This window comes from Anabrus simplex, chromosome 1 (genome assembly GCF_040414725.1).
Source record: "Anabrus simplex isolate iqAnaSimp1 chromosome 1, ASM4041472v1, whole genome shotgun sequence".
Taxonomy (NCBI): Eukaryota; Metazoa; Arthropoda; class Insecta; order Orthoptera; family Tettigoniidae; genus Anabrus; species Anabrus simplex.
Window position 1 is genome coordinate 715,848,788 of NC_090265.1, and position 18,749 is coordinate 715,867,536.

At 41.9% G+C, this 18,749-nt stretch overlaps 1 protein-coding gene across 2 annotated transcripts in view; it reads right to left on the reverse strand.

The window, feature by feature from the left end:
- Positions 1–18,749, reverse strand: part of LOC136872397 (vascular endothelial growth factor receptor 1) — a 467,496-nt gene that overhangs the window by 132,320 nt on the left and 316,427 nt on the right. For both annotated transcript variants that reach the window (XM_067146225.2, XM_067146215.2), the window contains exons 6-7: positions 17,256–17,391; positions 7,371–7,561 (exon numbers count right to left, since the gene is read on the reverse strand). In XM_067146225.2, coding sequence (XP_067002326.2) covers positions 7,371–7,561; positions 17,256–17,391 — 327 coding nt within the window. The remainder of the gene's footprint in view (positions 1–7,370; positions 7,562–17,255; positions 17,392–18,749) is intronic.

The following is an 18,749-nucleotide window of genomic DNA, read 5'->3' on the forward strand; positions in this document are numbered from 1 at the left end:
GACCAACTACCGAAATTTTCACTCAAACTCCCAAAATATTTACATACAATCTACTGATTTTTTTATTTGTAGACCTGGCAGGACTGCTCTATTGACAGAGGGAAAAACGGAAGGGATACGACGCTTTAAAAATGAATTTATTGGCCAAAGAAAGACAAGGGTCTTGAAGGAGTGAAAATGAAAGACTCCCTAGGCCTCAGGAACCTAATTATGTTGGGGTTGGAAATGAACAAGAGTTGACCAAGGAAGATCAGACAGGATAGATGAAAGTGAGGAACCTGGCACAAATAAGTGGAAGAAATGCCAGGACTCAGCTAAGGGGTTTGTGGTTGCCAGGTATAAGGGATATGTTTTTCAGCTTAGAAGAAAGAGAGCGAGTACAGATTCTTTGGTTGTTACCCTCTTAATAGCCTCTTATGGCAGACAGGGAATACTGTGGGTGTTATTCTACCACCTGCACTCACAGCCTGGGGAATTTTTCTGAGAGTAGTTGTGAAGTATTTCATGCTTGTGAAAAATGTTATTCAAGGTTATGTTATGCTGTATCAATAGCAGATCCTGTTATGTAAGAGTGTTATTTTAATATGGATATGTTTTTGGTTTATCTGTAATTAACGCCATCAATTTCAGACACTGCTGTAACAAGGTCAGTAGCATCATCTTCTATTGTTCGCATTCTTCCTGTAAATAACAGCTTGAAAATATCTTGTATCAAGTGAACCACGTTCTACTCCTTGAACTGGCTGAAAGATGAACCCAGGACCTTGGAATAAGTGACTGGGAGCACAGGGCTGGTTATTAATAATAATTAGATTAGTATTACAATGTCTAGAATGTCTGTTGATAAACTTAACCATAATAGGTACTAGCTGATGTACCCCTGCTTCACTATGAAATTCTCAAAAAGATTGTCTTTGAGGTTTTCCGAATTGGAGTCAACATAAGTCATGACGTCAGTAGGAATGTAGCGATTAAAAGTAATGTTATCATATAAAATACCCAATCAAAAGAAAAACCGCACATTCTCTCACTTTTAATGAACAGTACTACAGTTACAAGTAACAACTCTCGTTATTGTTCCGTATTGAATATGATGCTAGGCATAGAATCTCAAGGATAATTTAATAAAACCATCTATTCAATACTTTCCACGTTTAGTGTGGTTTGAATCTACATGAATTTATATAGACTTATCAGGTCAGGTACATGTTTCACCCATTATTGGGCATCTTCAGCCTGTAGACAACCTTTAGGTCAAGGTTTGGGACCTTTTTAAGCATCTTCACACTCAAATGCTTCATCTACCATGCCAAATGTTAAGCCCGCCCATATCGCTTCTAGACACTCCCCTCCAGCAATAGCACATATGCCCATAGACCAGCCTACCCCCACTCTCCCTCCATGCCCCGCCCTTCCATTACCGCACCGATACAACACCAGCAGTAGAAATGTTAATAAGACAGGTGCTGCCAGAACAGACAGGTCCAACTAGTATGAATTGAACAAGTAAGTCATTTTACAGTTATGAGGTGTTAGTTTAATACATTTTGTCACAACACGTGTTCTAAATTGTTAATATACTTCATTACAGATAATCTTAAGATCCCTCCCAAAGACCAAGCAAACACATCAACAGGAATGATATTATTCGTACAAGACAGTATCAAGTGTCTAGGATGTTCCTTCTCAATTAAGCAGCAGTCTAAAACTAAGAAACAGCCTAATATTGTACTCTTTACAATTCCTTGTCGTTACATAAGACCCCAAGTTCAAGACGCTTACAGTTTCATTCAAAACAACGTTCTTGACAATCAGTTTTAAATCTCCACTATTGTATGACAACACATATCAACGTTAGTTATGTCAAGAACATGAAAATGAAATATGCGGGTCAAATAAGCCCCAGTATCCAAATCCTCTTTTCTCAAGAAGAAGAAGAACCATTTTAGTTTTGAACATAATTTTTAATTAAATAGAATAGGACTGACAAGTTTTAACTGTGTAAAAAACACCGTTAATTTAAATTTAAAATTTCATTCACAAAAATCTTGACCAGTCTACAACTAACAATCAGTTCTAAATCTCCACTTGCGGTTGACAACACATTCTGACATTAGTTACGGTACGTCAAGTACATGAAATGACATAGGTGGGTCAAATGAACCCCGATTTGTAATATCCTCTTTACCCAAGACTTATGTTAGAGGAAGAAGATCCATTTTAGTTTTGGATATGTTTAAGTTAGATAGAATAGGACCGACAAGTTTTAATTATGTTAAAACACCATTAATTTGTTACCCACAGTTATGTTTTGTTCACATTTAAAAAATTATATCCTGGCATGTTAGTCTTATGAGTGTATTAACGTTTGTATACTATACTATATATGGTTAAAAAGGTCCCAAACCTTGACCTAAAGGTTATCTACAGGCTGAAGATGCCCAAATAATGGGTGAAACATGTACCTGACCTGATAAATCTACATAAATTCATGTAGATTCTGTTTTGAACGTAAATCACTCACTTGATTAAATAATAACATTCATTACACTTACGACACTTATAACACATTATTAATACATAATACTGAGTACTAATGGGCTGATGCCCTCGGTAATAGTCAGTCACATGTTCTCGTGTCCTCTCGCTCGAGGCACCCAAGCATAACAGTCTCTCATCCCTTTCCGTCCACACCACTTCCGGCTGAGGGCCTTCAAATAAATACACACTGAAGGGTGTTGCTATCTGTCCTAAAGTGGTAGCGAGTAACTAGGTGGTCTAGCCATAGCTAGGCCGGAACAGATTCAAACCACATTAAACGTGGAAAGTATTGAATAGGTGGTTTTATTAAATTATCCTTGAGATTCTATGCCTAGTACTACAGTGCCGGTCTAACAGTCCAAAGTTCCAATGCTGGAATGAACAGGCTGTAGAGAGCCGCGAACACTCCTCTGCCATTATTCTGTTAAATGTGCACACTGCTCATTCCAATCAGTGCATCAGAGGAGGGATCGAATAGCTGGAATACTATGATGAACCAGTATGTTACGTACCAGCAGTATCAGAAAATATATGAACTAGAGGAATGACATGTTAAAGAAGAGAGAGATCTAACTCCCCAGCTACTTCCCACCAATATTCAGGCAGGCTGTTAAACTCGGTCCACGGCAGTAATTCCATCTCTTGGAGATGAGTGGCAACAGAAGACACAAAGTACATCACAACAAACAATGGTCAATGTAATGTTATTGTTGATCAATTTTATGAGCTTTCTCTATTGTAGGCCTTCACATGTAGTTTTCTTCTGACTCTGTGACATTAGAGCATCTTATAAAATTATTTATAGCATAATCTGTAGTTCACAATTCCCCGACTTCACATGGGCCTACTGATTTTCATTAAATTCTGTTTACCCATTTCCTCGTGACTCGGCACTGATATGGACTCAGCAACAAAAATCCAAATTCATGAATATCTCTGTTATCATAGCTGGTACAGTAAAAATACATAAGACATAAAGGATCAGAAATTTTATACTATACAGTTTTAGTTATGTAGTATTTATTGATAAGACCACTAATAACATAAATATTAGAGAATTAAATTTTAGGCCTTTCCATAAACTACCATTTCACTCAGCATCACTAGTCACAAGCAACGAAGACCCACGGTATTCCTCTCATAGTGGTACTACTCACAAGCAACGCAGACCCATGGTGTTTCTCACATAGTGATACTAGTCACAAGCAACGCAGACCCATGGTGTTCCTCACATAGTGATACTAGTCACAAGCAATGCAGACCCCTAGTGTTCCACATATAGTGATACTACTCACAAGCAACGCAGACCCATGGTGTTCCTCACATAGTGATACTAGTCACAAGCAACGCAGACCCATGGTGTTCCTCACATAGTGATACTAGTCACAAGCAACGCAGACCCATGGTGTTCCTCACATAGTGATACTAGTCACAAGCAACACAAACCCATGGTGTTCCTCACAGTGATACTAGTCACAAGCAACGCAGACCCATGGTGTTCCTCACATAGTGATACTAGTCACAAGCAACGCAGACCCATGGTGTTCCTCACATAGTGGTACTAGTCACAAGCAACGCAGACCCATGGTATTCCTCACATAGTGATACTAGTCACAAGCAACGCAGACCCATGGTGTTCCTCACATAGTGATACTAGTCACAAGCAACACAAACCCATGGTGTTCCTCACAGTGATACTAGTCACAAGCAACGCAGACCCATGGTGTTCCTCACATAGTGATACTAGTCACAAGCAACGCAGACCCATGGTGTTCCTCACATAGTGATACTAGTCACAAGCAACGCAGACCCATGGTGTTCCTCACATAGTGGTACTACTCACAAGCAACGCAGACCCATGGTGTTCCTCACATAGTGATGCTAGTCACAAGCAACGCAGACCCATGGTGTTCCTCACATAGTGATACTAGTCACAAGCAACACAAACCCATGGTGTTCCTCACAGTGATACTAGTCACAAGCAACGCAGACCCATGGTGTTCCTCACATAGTGATTCTAGTCACAAGCAATGCGGACCCATGGTGTTCCACACATAGTCGTACTACTCACAAGCAACACAGACCCATGGTGTTTCTCACATAGTGGTACTAATCATAGGCAATGTAGACCCATGGTGTTCCTCACATAGTGGTACTAGTCACAAGCTATGCAGACCCATGGTGTTCCTCACATAGTGGTACCACTCACGAGCAACACAGACCCATGGTGTTCCTCACATAGTGGTACTAGTCACAAGCTATGCAGACCCATGGTGTTCCTCACATAGTCGTACCACTCACGAGCAACACAGACCCATGGTGTACCTCACATAGTGGTACTAGTCACAAGCAATGCAGACCCATGGTGTTTCTCACATAGTGGTACTAATCATAGGCAATGTAGACCCATGGTGTTCCTCACATAGTGGTACTAGTCACAAGCAACGCAGACCCATGGTGTACCTCACATAGTGGTACTAGTCACAAGCAATGCAGACCCATGGTGTTTCTCACATAGTGGTACTAATCATAGGCAATGTAGACCCATGGTGTTCCTCACATAGTGGTACTAGTCACAAGCAACGCAGACCCATGGTGTACCTCACATAGTGGTACTAGTCACAAGCAATGCAGACCCATGGTGTTTCTCACATAGTGGTACTAATCATAGGCAATGTAGACCCATGGTGTTCCTCACATAGTGGTACTAGTCACAAGCAACACAGACCCATGGTGTTCCTCACATAGTGATGCTAGTCACAAGCAACGCAGACCCATGGTGTACCTCACATAGTGGTACTAGTCACAAGCTATGCAGACCCATGGTGTTCCTCACATAGTGGTACCACTCACGAGCAACACAGACCCATGGTGTTCCTCACATAGTGGTACTAATCACAAACAACACAGACCCATGGTGTTCCTCACATAGTGGTACTAATCACAAGCAACACAGACCCATGGTGTTCCACACATAGTGGTACCACTCACGAGCAACACAGACCCATGGTGTTCCTCACATAGTGGTACTAGTCACAAGCAACACAGACCCATGGTGTTCCTCACATAGTGGTACTAATAACAAACAACACATACCCATGGTGTTCCTCACATAGTTGTACTACTCACAAGCAACACAGACCCATGGTGTTCCTCACATAGTGGTACTACTCACAAGCAACACAGACTCATGGTGTTCCTCAAATAGTGGTACTACTCACAAGCAACACATACCCATGGTGTTCCTCACATAGTTGTACTACTCACAAGCAACACAGACCCATGGTGTTCCTCACATAGTCTTAGGTTCACTATAAGTCCTGAGAGCTTTTCCAATAAAATCACTTGCTGTTAAAAACTTGGAGATTTTTGGTAAAATGTTCCTGTTGGAATGTTTATGAAATGTTTATGTCTTCTTAAAACGGCTTCTGGTTTTCTTCCCATTCACCTGTCTCTTATTAAGTGGAAAAGTGTGGCCCGCTGTTGAATTAAGTCTACTATTTGGTGTTCAAGAACTTGTTAAGTTAGATAGTCTGTATTACGACCCTTGTCCAGTTGTTTTCTTTACTTCCCGTGCTACATGCTACCTAAGACATTTTAGTCCAATAAGTGTTTTTAATATTAAGTTTAATGTCCAACTAACAACCGCCCTCAATGCACTCCCCCCCCCCCCCCCCCTCTCCCACCTATACGCTTTCTACTAACACCTGTTTATAATGTTTTAATGTAAATTAAGAGATTGATTTTATGCTATTTTTACCTAAGCTACATGTAAACAGCTGATGATGATTGCTAAGCAATCAAAACATGTTCTGTGATTATTAACGTCTTTATAAATAGCCCAAGGCTAAATAAAAAAGAGAAAGTATCAATTAGATGGAACTTTTTTTCATTTATTGATTGGATAGTGGTACTACACACAAGCAACAAAGACCCATGGTGTTCCTCATATAGTGGTACTACTCATAGGTAATGCTGACCTATACAGGAGAACCAACACAATTTAGCACAGCACACGGCACGTTCTTCTGCATGGACATCAGTCTGCGCAGCTGTGCGCCTGCTTCCCCATCTCAGTGGAATGCACATGATGGTACTAATCACAGGCAATGCCCAGACCCATGGTGTTACTCATATAATGATTCTAATTGCAAGTAATCTCACAGTTCCAACTCTATCACCCCTTGGTTGCCCCTTTTAGCTGCCTCTTATGACAGGCAGGGAATACCGTGGGTGTATTCTTCATCTGCGTCCCCCACCCACTGTGGGGGTGTATAGTCACAAAATGTGGACATACTGAACTACAGAAGTGGTTGGGCTGGCGGCAAAATAAGCGTATTTTTCTAGTCGACGACAGGAAAATTCTCATGTGTAAGGACCCTTTAAAGCTGTTGACTTCTCATAATAAATAATTTCATATGGCTATTTCTAGCTGGGTGCAGTCCTTGTAAGGCAGACCTTCCGATGAGGGTGGGCGGCATCTGCCATGTGTAGGTAGCTGCGTATTAGTGTGGTGGAGTATAGTGTTATGTGTGGTGTGTGAGCTTCAAGGATGTTGGGGACAGCACAAACAACCAGTCCCCGAGCCAAGGGAATTAACCATTTAAGGTTAAAATCTCCGACCTGTTTGGGATTCAAACCCGGGACCTTCTGCACCAAACGCCAGCACGCTAACCATTTAACCATGGAGCCGGACAACTTGTCGTTATCCTACATCAAGTGACTCCCATATGCACACCATTTCATATGTCGTTATCCTCTGTTTGAGATTCCTGTCCACTGTGTGTCTGAGCTTTGTCAAGACTCTGATTCACAATGAGGCACTCTACCAGTCAAAGTGATGTTAGCTGATCGTCCTTGACAGCCAGACGTGGTGATCACCTTCACATCTAGTAGATACGTGTGGCCAGGCACTAGGGACTTTTCTGGCACCAGCGCGGTACTGGTGTTGACCTGCCGGTCCCACACGGGGCCGAACACAGGCTGGTTCCCAGCCGACTGGAACACTTCCTCCTGTAACCTAAGACCAAAAAACATGCTACATTTCTATTTTCTTAAATGACATAAGTTAGGAAGAACAGCTACCAGATAATACCACAAACACTCAACTCTGAGAAGATGAAAAGTGGGGATCCTCTGAACATGGGGATGGGCTATGAGAACCTTCGTCATTACGATGAATGAACAGGAGAGTGCAGGTTGAAGACTTTGGTACATAGAGCAGTGCTGTGCAAAGTGTGAGTAGGAAGGGCTTGCAAAGTTCGAAGGTTATAATATTAATTTGGGGATATTAGGTCGCGTAATGTTTATAATCTGCTGATGCGTTTCAATCCTGTGACCAGAATCGTCTTTAGAGCAATAAAAATAACGTACAGGCAACTGTCACAACATAGTGACCAGACTCAGGATAGAGAGACCAAGTTAGAAATATAGTTCATTCCAGGGCCTCCAGAGTCGAGAAAAATGGTGACGAGTTAACTATAGAGGGTAGCCGTGATCTACTCAGTATATAGCCATCACCTTTGTTAAAATTATTTGGGTGTTTAGCAATTTCTATCATCTCACACATGATTCTATAGCTCATTCCACATTAAGAAAACAGTACTGCTCTTATGGACCTACAAGGAGTGAACACAGCCCCTCTGAGACACCCACAATTCCTCATGATTAAGGGATACTATATTTTACTTTGTAGTGTATTATGAAAGATAGATAAAAAGGATGAGGCCTTTTGTCCGTGAGTTATTAAAATAACTACATAACATTTTCTTTTTCATAAATACATTTGTAGGGAGGAAGCACAATGGTGTGAACAGCCGTCGCTTCGTTGCCTTCCTTCATTTTCCTTCTTCTGTGTTGCTCTGTACAAGCCTCGTGTAGTCCCTCACTCTGTGAACTTCTGTAGTGAAGTCATCTACAGTATTTATTTGTTGTGTGTGTGTGTTTTGGGCTTTAAATTGGTGCGCACTTTTCTTGTGTTGTGTGAGAGTTGGTTGTATATTGCATAGTATTTGTGTGTGTTCTATTATTTTTGTACTGCACAGAAGTTGTTACTGAAGATTTTGGTGTTGTGGTGTGTAGCGATACGTCATGGCATAACTTGTACTGATAAAAAACTTTGCCGGGTGTTTTATTTGTGCTTGGTTTCATTATTTAGCTGTGCTTTCCTAAGCACATTTTAATTTATTAAATGCAATTAAGTGCATCTCTCAACCCTTGATTCCATAAAATATATTCTATTTCTATTTCCTCTCCCAAGTTGCCTTACACTTCAATGCTGAGGCTTTTTATATGCTGTAGTTTACCTCTGATTCTGTACAAACCAAAAATAGCCACTGTAAACCCCCATCCCATTTAGTTAACAAAAATAGGGTTGCCATAAGAGCAGTACTGTTTTATTAACCTGGAATGACCTATAGGTACAACATGTTTCTCTTTATAAATGACAGAAGTTGCATCAAAAATGATTTGATATGGTCATTATGTATGGCATGTTCTGCCACAGCAGACTTCTGTGGCTGGCAAAATTAAACTGTGCTGGAATATATATGATTTCTTGCTTCTGTGGACTGGTTTATGTTGGCCTAACATGTAGGAAGGTAGCAACAAGGGTTAAGGAACATCACAGGCACTTATGTCGCAGGATCAAAACGTGTCAGCAGATTATAAACATTACGTGACCTTATATCCCCAAATTTATATCATAACATCATTTAGTGATATGAAAGTCTATGTATTAAGTTAAGTTACAATTTGGCTGCAGTGAGAATTGACAGTAGAATGAGCTCTTGGTTCAGGGTACTTACAGGAGTCAGACAAGGCTGTAATCTTTCACCTTTGTTGTTGATAGTTGTTGAAAGGTATTAAGTGGCAGGGAGGAATTCAGTTAGGTGAAATTGTATTAAGCTGACGACTTGGTCTTAATGGCAGACTGTGCTGAAATCTGCAGTCTAATATCTTGGAACTTAAAAATAGGTGCAATAAGTATGGAAGAATGAAAATGAGCCTCTCCAAGACTAAAGTGATGTCAGTAGGTAAGAAACTTAAGAGAACTGATTGTCAAGTTGGGAATACAAAGCTGGAACAGGCAGATAATTTGAAGTATTTAGGATGTGTTTTCTCCCAGAATGCTAGTATAGTGAGACTGAATCAAAGTGCAGCACATCTAATATAGTGAGCTTGCAGTTGCGATCAACTGTATTCTTTAAGAAGGAAGTCAGCTCCTGGACAAAACTATCTTTCTTTTCTTCTAACCTGCTCTACATCACACCAATACAGATGGGTATTATGGTGAGTATGGGATAGGAAAGGGTTCGGAGTGGGAAAGAAGCAGCTGTGGCCTTAATTTGCCTGGTGAGAAAAACTGTCTTTACATTGATCTGTTTTCAGACCAACTTTGCTTTATGGGAGTGAAAGCTGGGTGGACTCAGGATATCTTATTCATACGTTAGAAGTAACAGACATGAAAGTAGCAAGAATGTTTGCTGGTACAAACAGGTGGAAACAATGGCAGGAGAGAAGAAATAAAGGATAAATTAGGAATGAACTCACTGAATGAAGCTGTACCCATTAACCAGCTTCATTGGTGGGGTCATGTGAGGTGAATGGAGAAGGATAGCTTACCGAGGAGAATAATGGACTCTCTTATGGAGGGTAAGAGAAGTAGAGGGAGACCAAGATGATGGTGGTTGGACTCATCTTCTAATGATTTAAAGATATGAGGTGTACAACTAAACGAGGCCACAGGATTACTAGGTGAATCAAAAATACACTGGAATTACTTTTTACAATTTTATTGAATCCACCAACAAATATACAACAAGCACCTCATTTTTCTACATAGTCTCCAGAATTTGACACACATTTTGCCACCAACTGGCAACTTCTTTATGCCACCTCGAAAAAAGAATGTGTGTGCAGCGAGTTGTGCATGTATTCGTCTGCCACTGCATCATCATAAAATTGCTTTTCTCTCACTTCTTTTTCCAGTGCTCCAAACAAGTGACAAGTCTGGACTGTAAGGAGGATGTTCTAGAGGTGTCCAATGCATTTCCTCCAGTTTTTCCAGAAGAACATCTCGGATTGGTTGCTGGCAACGTTTGTTGCGATATGCAACTTTTGTCTCGATGAAAATATGGCAGTAATAGGCTGCATTCACTGTACTTTGTTCATGCAAGAAATCCACAAGCAAAATGCCTGCATAGTCCCAAAAAACAGTTGCAAGCTCCTTTCCAGCAGAAAGACATGTTTTGGCCTTGACTGGGCCAGCTGCACCTTATTCCCGTCACTCCATGCTTGCATAGACTCCAGGGTGTAATGATGAACCCAAGTTTCATCAGAAGTCACAATGCAACGCAGAAAATCATATCCTTCCTCCTCATAGCAATTCAGATCCCTCCGACAAATATCCGGTGGATTTTTTTTTGCTCCTGGGTGAGGAGATGAGGAACGCATAAGGTGGACAATTTCCAAAGGTAGAGTTCATCATTGATGATGGCTTGAACACTTGCAAAATGAAGCAATTTCAGAAATGTTTATGTGGTGATCTTCTTCAATAAGGTTATGTACAGCATGAATGTTGTCTGCAGTGATGCTTGTCTGCGGTTATCTTTGGTGGGGCTCATTTTCCACTTCTTGGCATCCTGTCAAAGATTGTTTGTGCCATTCATACACCTGGGTCTTTGAAAGAATTGTGTCCCCAAACTGTGCACAGAGCCTTCTCAAAATTTGTGAAGCTTTGGTGCCTTCTTCTACCAGAAACTTGATGAGGATGAGCTGTACAACGTACGTGTGTACCTCTTGCTCGCTCATAGCGCACTGAAGCGAGCGGTCGCTCCGTGGTGTGTGGCGCATCAAGACCCCTACTCCAGATATCCCCACCAAGATCTTCTCAAAACCCCACCCATTTTCGTTCGCTACCGGAGCTGCTAATTTTAAATTCCGGTTTATATTTGATGCACCTAGTAGTTACAAATAGAGGATTGTGGTGGCAGTTCATAAGATCACAGGGGCTTGCAGACTGAATGCTGAAAGGCATAACAGTCTGTTACGTGCCAGGCCTGTGGGATGGGCCAGCCTTCCCGTGTATTGTTCTCGTATGCTGGTTTACGAGTGAGTTTTGGGAGAGGCATTGAGAATGTTCTGTGTCTAGCCACGTCGCGAATATTCTGGTGCTCATCACCCGAGCTGTGAAAAGGAGGCTAGCTGTGGACAGTCAGTCAGTGTAGAATCAGTGTTGGCTGTGGCTAGTGTCCCACAAAGGTCTGAAGGAGGAGTTGTGGTTGTTTTTGCGTCGGAATGTCGAGTGAGTAGCTGGAATAACGACGGCATACAGAATGGAAGGCTGTGTACTGTTGTGTGTGTGTGTGTTCTTCTGTGGGCTGAGGATCGTCGTAAGCCAGTGAGGGAAGCAGCTATCATGAGTGTAATTGGAACAGTGTTGTGAGGAGTAATGTCCTGCTGTTTAACAGTGTTGAACTGTTGCTGTTTATTTGTTTTCTGTGTTGGACTGCGTGAATTACTGCCTGTCTCCAGTTGAACCAAGGAACAGCCATCGCGTGTTGAGTAGCCAGGAGCAATGTGTTCAAACCCAGTGATCTGCCCGGAGCTGCTGTATGCAGTGACTGGACTTGGAGAAGTGAGGAAAGGACTATAGCCAAACCCAGAGCTGGACTTCCTGCTGTGTGAAAAGAAGGGAAACTTGTAAATATATTTTTGTTTTACAAGCTGCTTTACGTCATCCTGGCACAGATAGGTCTTATGGTGACGATGGAACATGAAAGGGCAAGGAGTGGGAAGGAAGCAGCCGTGGCCTTAATTAACGTACAGCCGGAGCATTTGCCTGGTGTGAAAATGAGAAACAGTGAAAAAACATCCTCAGGGCTGCGGACAGTGGAGTTCGAACCCACTATCTCCCGAATACTGGATACTGGCTGCACTTAAGTGACTGCAGCTTGGTGACTTGTAAATAGACAGCAATTACGAAGGTCGATCAAATATAAACGAGACTTTTGATCCTGAACATCAACAGTTGGCAGGACTGGTACCGTGCTTCTGCTATGCTTAGGCAGGACCGTTAGGAGTGGGAGAGCGTGCTGTTAGATAATTCCCGCTGTTTCGTCAGTAACGCTGATGATGTCGGGGTGCAGCGCATAATTATAAAATTTCTTGCTCGTGAAGGAGTTACAGCGGTGGAAATTTACCAGAGATTAACTGCACAGTTCGGTGATCAAACATTGTCAAGGACGCGTGTGTTTGCCTGGCATAAAAAGTTCAAGGAAAGATGAGAACGGGTGGAAAATCAGCAACACAATCGCCGTCCTCGGACCAGCATTACAGACAAAAACATTGATGTGGTTAAAGACATTATTGACGACGATCGATGGGTGAGATTGTCAAAAATTACAGAACAAGTTGGAATCAGTTATGGGAGCTGTCAAGCAATCATCACAAATGACCTACAGTTCTGTAAAGTGTGTTCCAGATGGGTCCCTCGCCTTTTGACCGAAAATCTGAAGTTGAAAAGTTTGGAGGTCTCTCAGAGACTTACAGCAAGGTTTGCGGAAGAAGGTGATGCACTTTTGAGTCAGATCATTATCTGCGACGAAGCATGGGCCCACCACTACACTCCCGAATCCAAACAAGCCAATAAGGAGTGGCGGAGGCAGCACCAGTGAAAGCCAAGACTCGACTGTCAACTGGCAAGGTTCTTGCAACCGTTTCTTTCGATTGGCAAGGCATTTTGCTCATTGATTTTTTGCATGAGCAACGCACAATCAATGTTGCTTACTACTGCGAGCTGTTGAGCAAGGAGAGGGTTGCATATTGCCACAAAAAACTAGACCAACCAATTCAAGAGGTCATCCTCCTCCACGACAATGCGCGGCCCCATACTGCAGCTCTAACTGTCTCCAAGCTACAGAAAATGCACTGGACTACACTTAATCATCCTCCTTACAGCCCAGAATTATCGCCCTGTGATATCCATTTGTTCGGACCGCTTAAAGAAGCTCTAGGAGGGCAACGATTTGAAGATGACGAGAGTGTGGAAGACTTTGTGCGAAACTGGCTGGTGACACGACCCTGATCTTTTTACGATGAGGGCATCAAAAAGCTGGCCATATGCTGGGACAAATGCATTTCCAAAGCAGGAAACTATGTGGAAAAATAAATTGTAATTGCCGTGTGTTTTTCAATAAATGAATTTAGATAAAAAATAATATTTGATCCCCCCTTATAGTAATTGTGGCCATTCATGCTTGAATAGTATTGCGTGTGTGCTTGTGTATTGGGTCATCCAGAAATAAATTAGAACAAGAAAACAGATGCTGTTTTATTGGTAACAAGTCCAAAAAAAGGTGTGTGTGTGTGTGTGTGTGTGTGTGTGTGTGTGTGTGTGTGTGTGATTATTCCTGCTGCCTTTCCTACTGTCATGTCTACTTTGACTGCAGTTTGCCCCTCTTCTATTGTGATATTGCTCTTGGTGATAAGTCTTATGGTGACTATGGGATAGGAAAGGGCTAGAAGTGGGAAGGAAGCGCCATGGCCTTAATTAAGGTACAGCCCCAGTATTTGCCTGGTGTGAAAATGGGAAACCACGGAAAACCATTTTCAGTGCTGCCGACAGTGGGATTCGAACTCCTATCTCCCGGATGCAAGCTCACCCTGTGCTCCCTTAACTGCATGGCCAACTCACCCGGTATCTCTTATCTTGTCTGAATCATTTCTCACATTCAGAAGTACATTGAAGTAATCTTTTAAAATTTTCCTTATCTCCATTCTGTGAGATCTCTTCATTTTTCTTCTCCTCAGAGGCGCCAACTTCATGGGGGTGGGGAGGGGGAATGTTTCTGCACCCCCACCCCAAGGGTCTTAAAGAGGCAGAGTGCCATTTTGCACCTTCCCAAAATTCTCCTCCTACATGTTAAGTCCCCTTAAAACATGGAGTTTGGTAGTCTTCAAAGGCTGCTAAGGCGTTAAATCTGGAGAGGGTGGTAGGTGGTTTTATATCAAGAAAAGACTAGAATGCAGGCATTCCTTCAGAGAACTACATTTACCAATGGAGACTGTTCAGGTGGCACATCTGATGGTAAAACTTTTCACATTTCGTATCATGAAATGCATAATGTACAGTAATAGGACATGATGCAAGTGTAATGATCTAGTAAAACTTGGAAACAACAATTCTCTAACCCATGGGTAAATAATGAAAATATCAGCTCGATTATTATTAATATTATTATTATTATCATCATAATTTTTATGTAGTTGTGTACACACTTTATTTGGTATAAATTGTGGTCATAACAAAATGTGAGGTTATGTCACGACACAGCTGCTGTATGTATATTAATAAGAGTATATTTAATGTTAGAACATGTAATCAATAGTACGGTATATAATTTATTTACCTGTATATATATGTTGAATAAATCCAATGCAATGTTGTGCAACACATGGTAATAGTCCAGAACAAAGTCTCTTTGGCACTAGAGAGTTACAGAAAATTCCATTGATTGTAAATAGGTTATTGGAGACTCTTCAAATTATGAGAAAACATTCGTCATATTCTTCTAGAAGCCTGGCCAGGCAGTGTATATGAATAGGCAGTCTTGGGAGTTGAGTTGAGCTGTTTTAGTGAGAGTTGTTTGGCAATTCGTTAATCGAGTATGTGAATTCAAGTTGTGATTTTGTTGCGTTGGTAGTTGGTTGACATGCAAGTGTTGCAGTCTTCTTATTCTCCTTCGTAGCAGTGTGTTCAAGACAGCAGTTTATTAGTGTATGTGTATAAAGTGTATGTACTTTGTAAATAAAACAGTTTACGCAATTGACAACATCTCCGGTGTGCGTCTTTGTCAAGAAAATGTATTTATGAAGCAAGTTCTACTTTTCTTTTACTTGTGATTATTTTTGACAGCTTCATACATAAAACATTCCTTCAAAATATTTATTTATGAATCAAGTTCTAGTTTTCTGCTTGCTTGTGAATATTATTGAAACCTCCGTACATAAGACTCATTCAAAAATGTAGTTGAGAAACAATATTGTTCTGTTTCTCCTCTTTGTTTGTGAATATTGTTATTATATAGCAATGTTTGCATTATTAATTGTTCCTCATTTCACATCCTGCTTTCATGTTAATTGTGCCTCCCCCCCAATAATTACCCGAAATCTCCTGTTTTGTGTACGGTCTTTCTTTTTCTCTTCTTTCTTGGAAGTCAATACAGCATCCATTTACTGTTATCAGCAATTTTCTTGTAAGTCCTCCCCACCTTTTCTTCATTTACTTTTTACAGATAAACACCTTTCTGTGTAAAACAACATCAAGTCAGCAGTGACTAAAGTGAGAAAAAGGAAAGTGCCAGAGGGACTGGTGAGGAAAGTTCAGATGCTGTATGAGAACTGTACCAGCTGTGTGGATTGGGTGACAGACATTCATCCTGGTTCAAGACCAAAAGTGGAGTCCAGCAAGGCAGTGCACTATCCACATTGTTGTTTATCACCATCATGGATGACATAATGAAGAACATCAAAAAAACCTCTGGTGAACTAAATGCAATGGCCTTCGCTGATGATATTATGATCTGGGGAGAAACTGAGGAAGAAGTACAGTCGAGACTCAATGAGTGGAAGGTTAAGTTCCAGGACTTCAATCTCAAGTGAACCCAAAACAGTAGTGATGGCAATAAACAGAGAGGGACGACCAGCGAACATCATGCTAGGAAACCATCCACTAGAAAGTGTGGAAAGCCACACAAATGAGGTGGCAAATAGAGTTCAGAAGAGCTCTCATTTTTACCAGCAAGTACAAACACCCCTCTGGGATCCCAAAGTACCAACCAAATTAAAGGTGGTGATCTTCAAACAGTATTTGATACCAATTGTGTCCGCGTCCATGGCTAAATGGTTAGCGTGCTGGCCTTTGGCCACAGAGTCCCGGGTCAATTCCTGGCTGGGTCGGGAATTTTAACCATAATTGGTTAATTTTGCTGACACAGGAGCTGGGTGTATGTGTCGTCTTCATCATCATTTCATCCTCATCACAACGTGCAGGTCGCCTATGGGTGTCAATTCAAAAGACCTGCATCTGGCTAGCCGAACTTGTCCTCGGACACTCCCGGCACTAAAAGCCATACACCATTTCATTTTTTTCATACCAATTGTAACCTATGGTATTGAAGCCTGCACCCTCACTAAGAAAGACTCATCAAGGTTGCAGGCATCTGAAATGAAGTTCCTTAGGTCCACAGTTCCAAAAACCAAACTGGCCAGGTTGAGGAATGATGTGGTTAGGAAGGAAGTTGGGATTGTTACATCATTGTTAGATCGGGTCAGCATGTCCAGACTGAGGTGGTTTGGGCATGTAATGAGGATAGAGCCAACAAGGACAGCATATGTTAACTTGGAGAGACATGTGGCAGGGAAACAGATGGTGGGAAGACCAAGAACCCACTGGATGAACATCATCAAGATAGGACACTGGAGGACGTCGTTAACAACAGAGCGTATCTCAATAAGAGAGAATGGAAGAGGCTCGCGAACAGTGCCCTGGAGGCTGGAACTGTAAAATGTTGATGATGTTGATGATGATGATGATGATGATGATGATGATGATGATGATGAGTTGAGATCTTGATATTTAAATTCTGATGAACGTGCTATGTTATGAGACTAAGCTTTTAACAGTTTAACATGTGACTTACTACAGGACTTACCTCACGTAAGCTGCGTTCCTGTGGTTGGACAGGACCCAACTGACGTTCATATCCCCTGTTGCAAGAAGTTCCCACCTCAGAGAAGATGGCACAGGAATCTTCTCTGGATGGCAACGACAGAACTTCTCCACACATTCTGCAAGTAAAACATTCTCTTAAAACTTGAAACAGCATTTATTTATTTATTTATTTATTTATTTGTTTGTTTGTTTGTTTATACTTCCAAATTTATGGGTTGCCACAGGACAAAGTATACCACAAGAAGTGTATTACTATAGTATACACTGCCTGACAAAAAATATGAAGCACCCAGAAGAAAGGGTCAGATATCAGTGTAACTTCATACACACTGGGTATGTAAATGATTAGAGTTGCAGTTCTCTGTGACAGATAGAAAGGTCACCAGAGTGCATTAGTGTTTATTGTTGTTACCAGCCCTAATAGGGTATATCAGAGGCGTGAACAGCATCAGATATTGAGTGATCACTGTGAAGAACACGGAACAGCGTTATCAACAGAGTTTGACAGGGAGCTCATTGTGGGTCTCCATTTGGCCAGGTGGTTGAATCGTGCAATATCCAGATTTGTGGGACATTCAGATGTGACAGTGGCCTGATGTTGAACTGCATGGGAACGTGAGGGCAGGCATACTCATCATCAAGGTTCCGGTCAACGATGTCTGACCACCACGAGGCAGGATCGCCGTGCTGTGCACCAAACACATCATAATCCCTCACAATTGCGCCTGCCATCTGAGGACAAGCAATTCTGTGTCATCTCATCCCACACCATTGGTAGGAGACTGACAGCAGCTGGAATAAGCAATTACCATCCCATGCAGAGGCTGCTGTTAACACTACAACACAAACAGCTGTGTTTAGAGTGATGCCAAGACTGGGAAGCATGGGCCGCTGATGAAATGGTGTTGCATTGTGTTCAGTGATGAATTGTGGTTCTGCACTACCCTGGATAACCATTGTCTGTGAGTATGTTGGCAACCTGAGGAGAGGTCCCATTCTTCCAATGTTTTGGAGAAGCACAGTGGTGTCTAGCATCATGGTGTGGGGAGCCATTGGGTGTGACATCAGGTTCACGGGTGGTAGTGACTGAGGGAACTCTGATGGCACAATGGTACATCACGGACATTCTGTGTCCTCATGGGTTGTATCTCATGTGACAGTATCGTGGTGCCAGTTTTCAAAAGGACAATTCTCGTCGACACACGGCACTTGTCCCTATGATCTGTCTGCATGATGTTGAGGTACTTCTTGGCCAGCAAGATACCCAGATCTGTCCCCGATTGATCAGGTGTGGGGCCAGCTTGGATGTCAACTTTGTCCCAGTGCCAGTATGCAGGACATCAAAGAACAGTTACAACAGTCGTGGGCCAGCATGCCTCAGGATAGGATACAACAGCTTTATGACACCCTTCCCAACCGAAACAGTGCACGCATCGAGGCCAGAGGGGGTGCAACGTTATACTGATAAATGGGG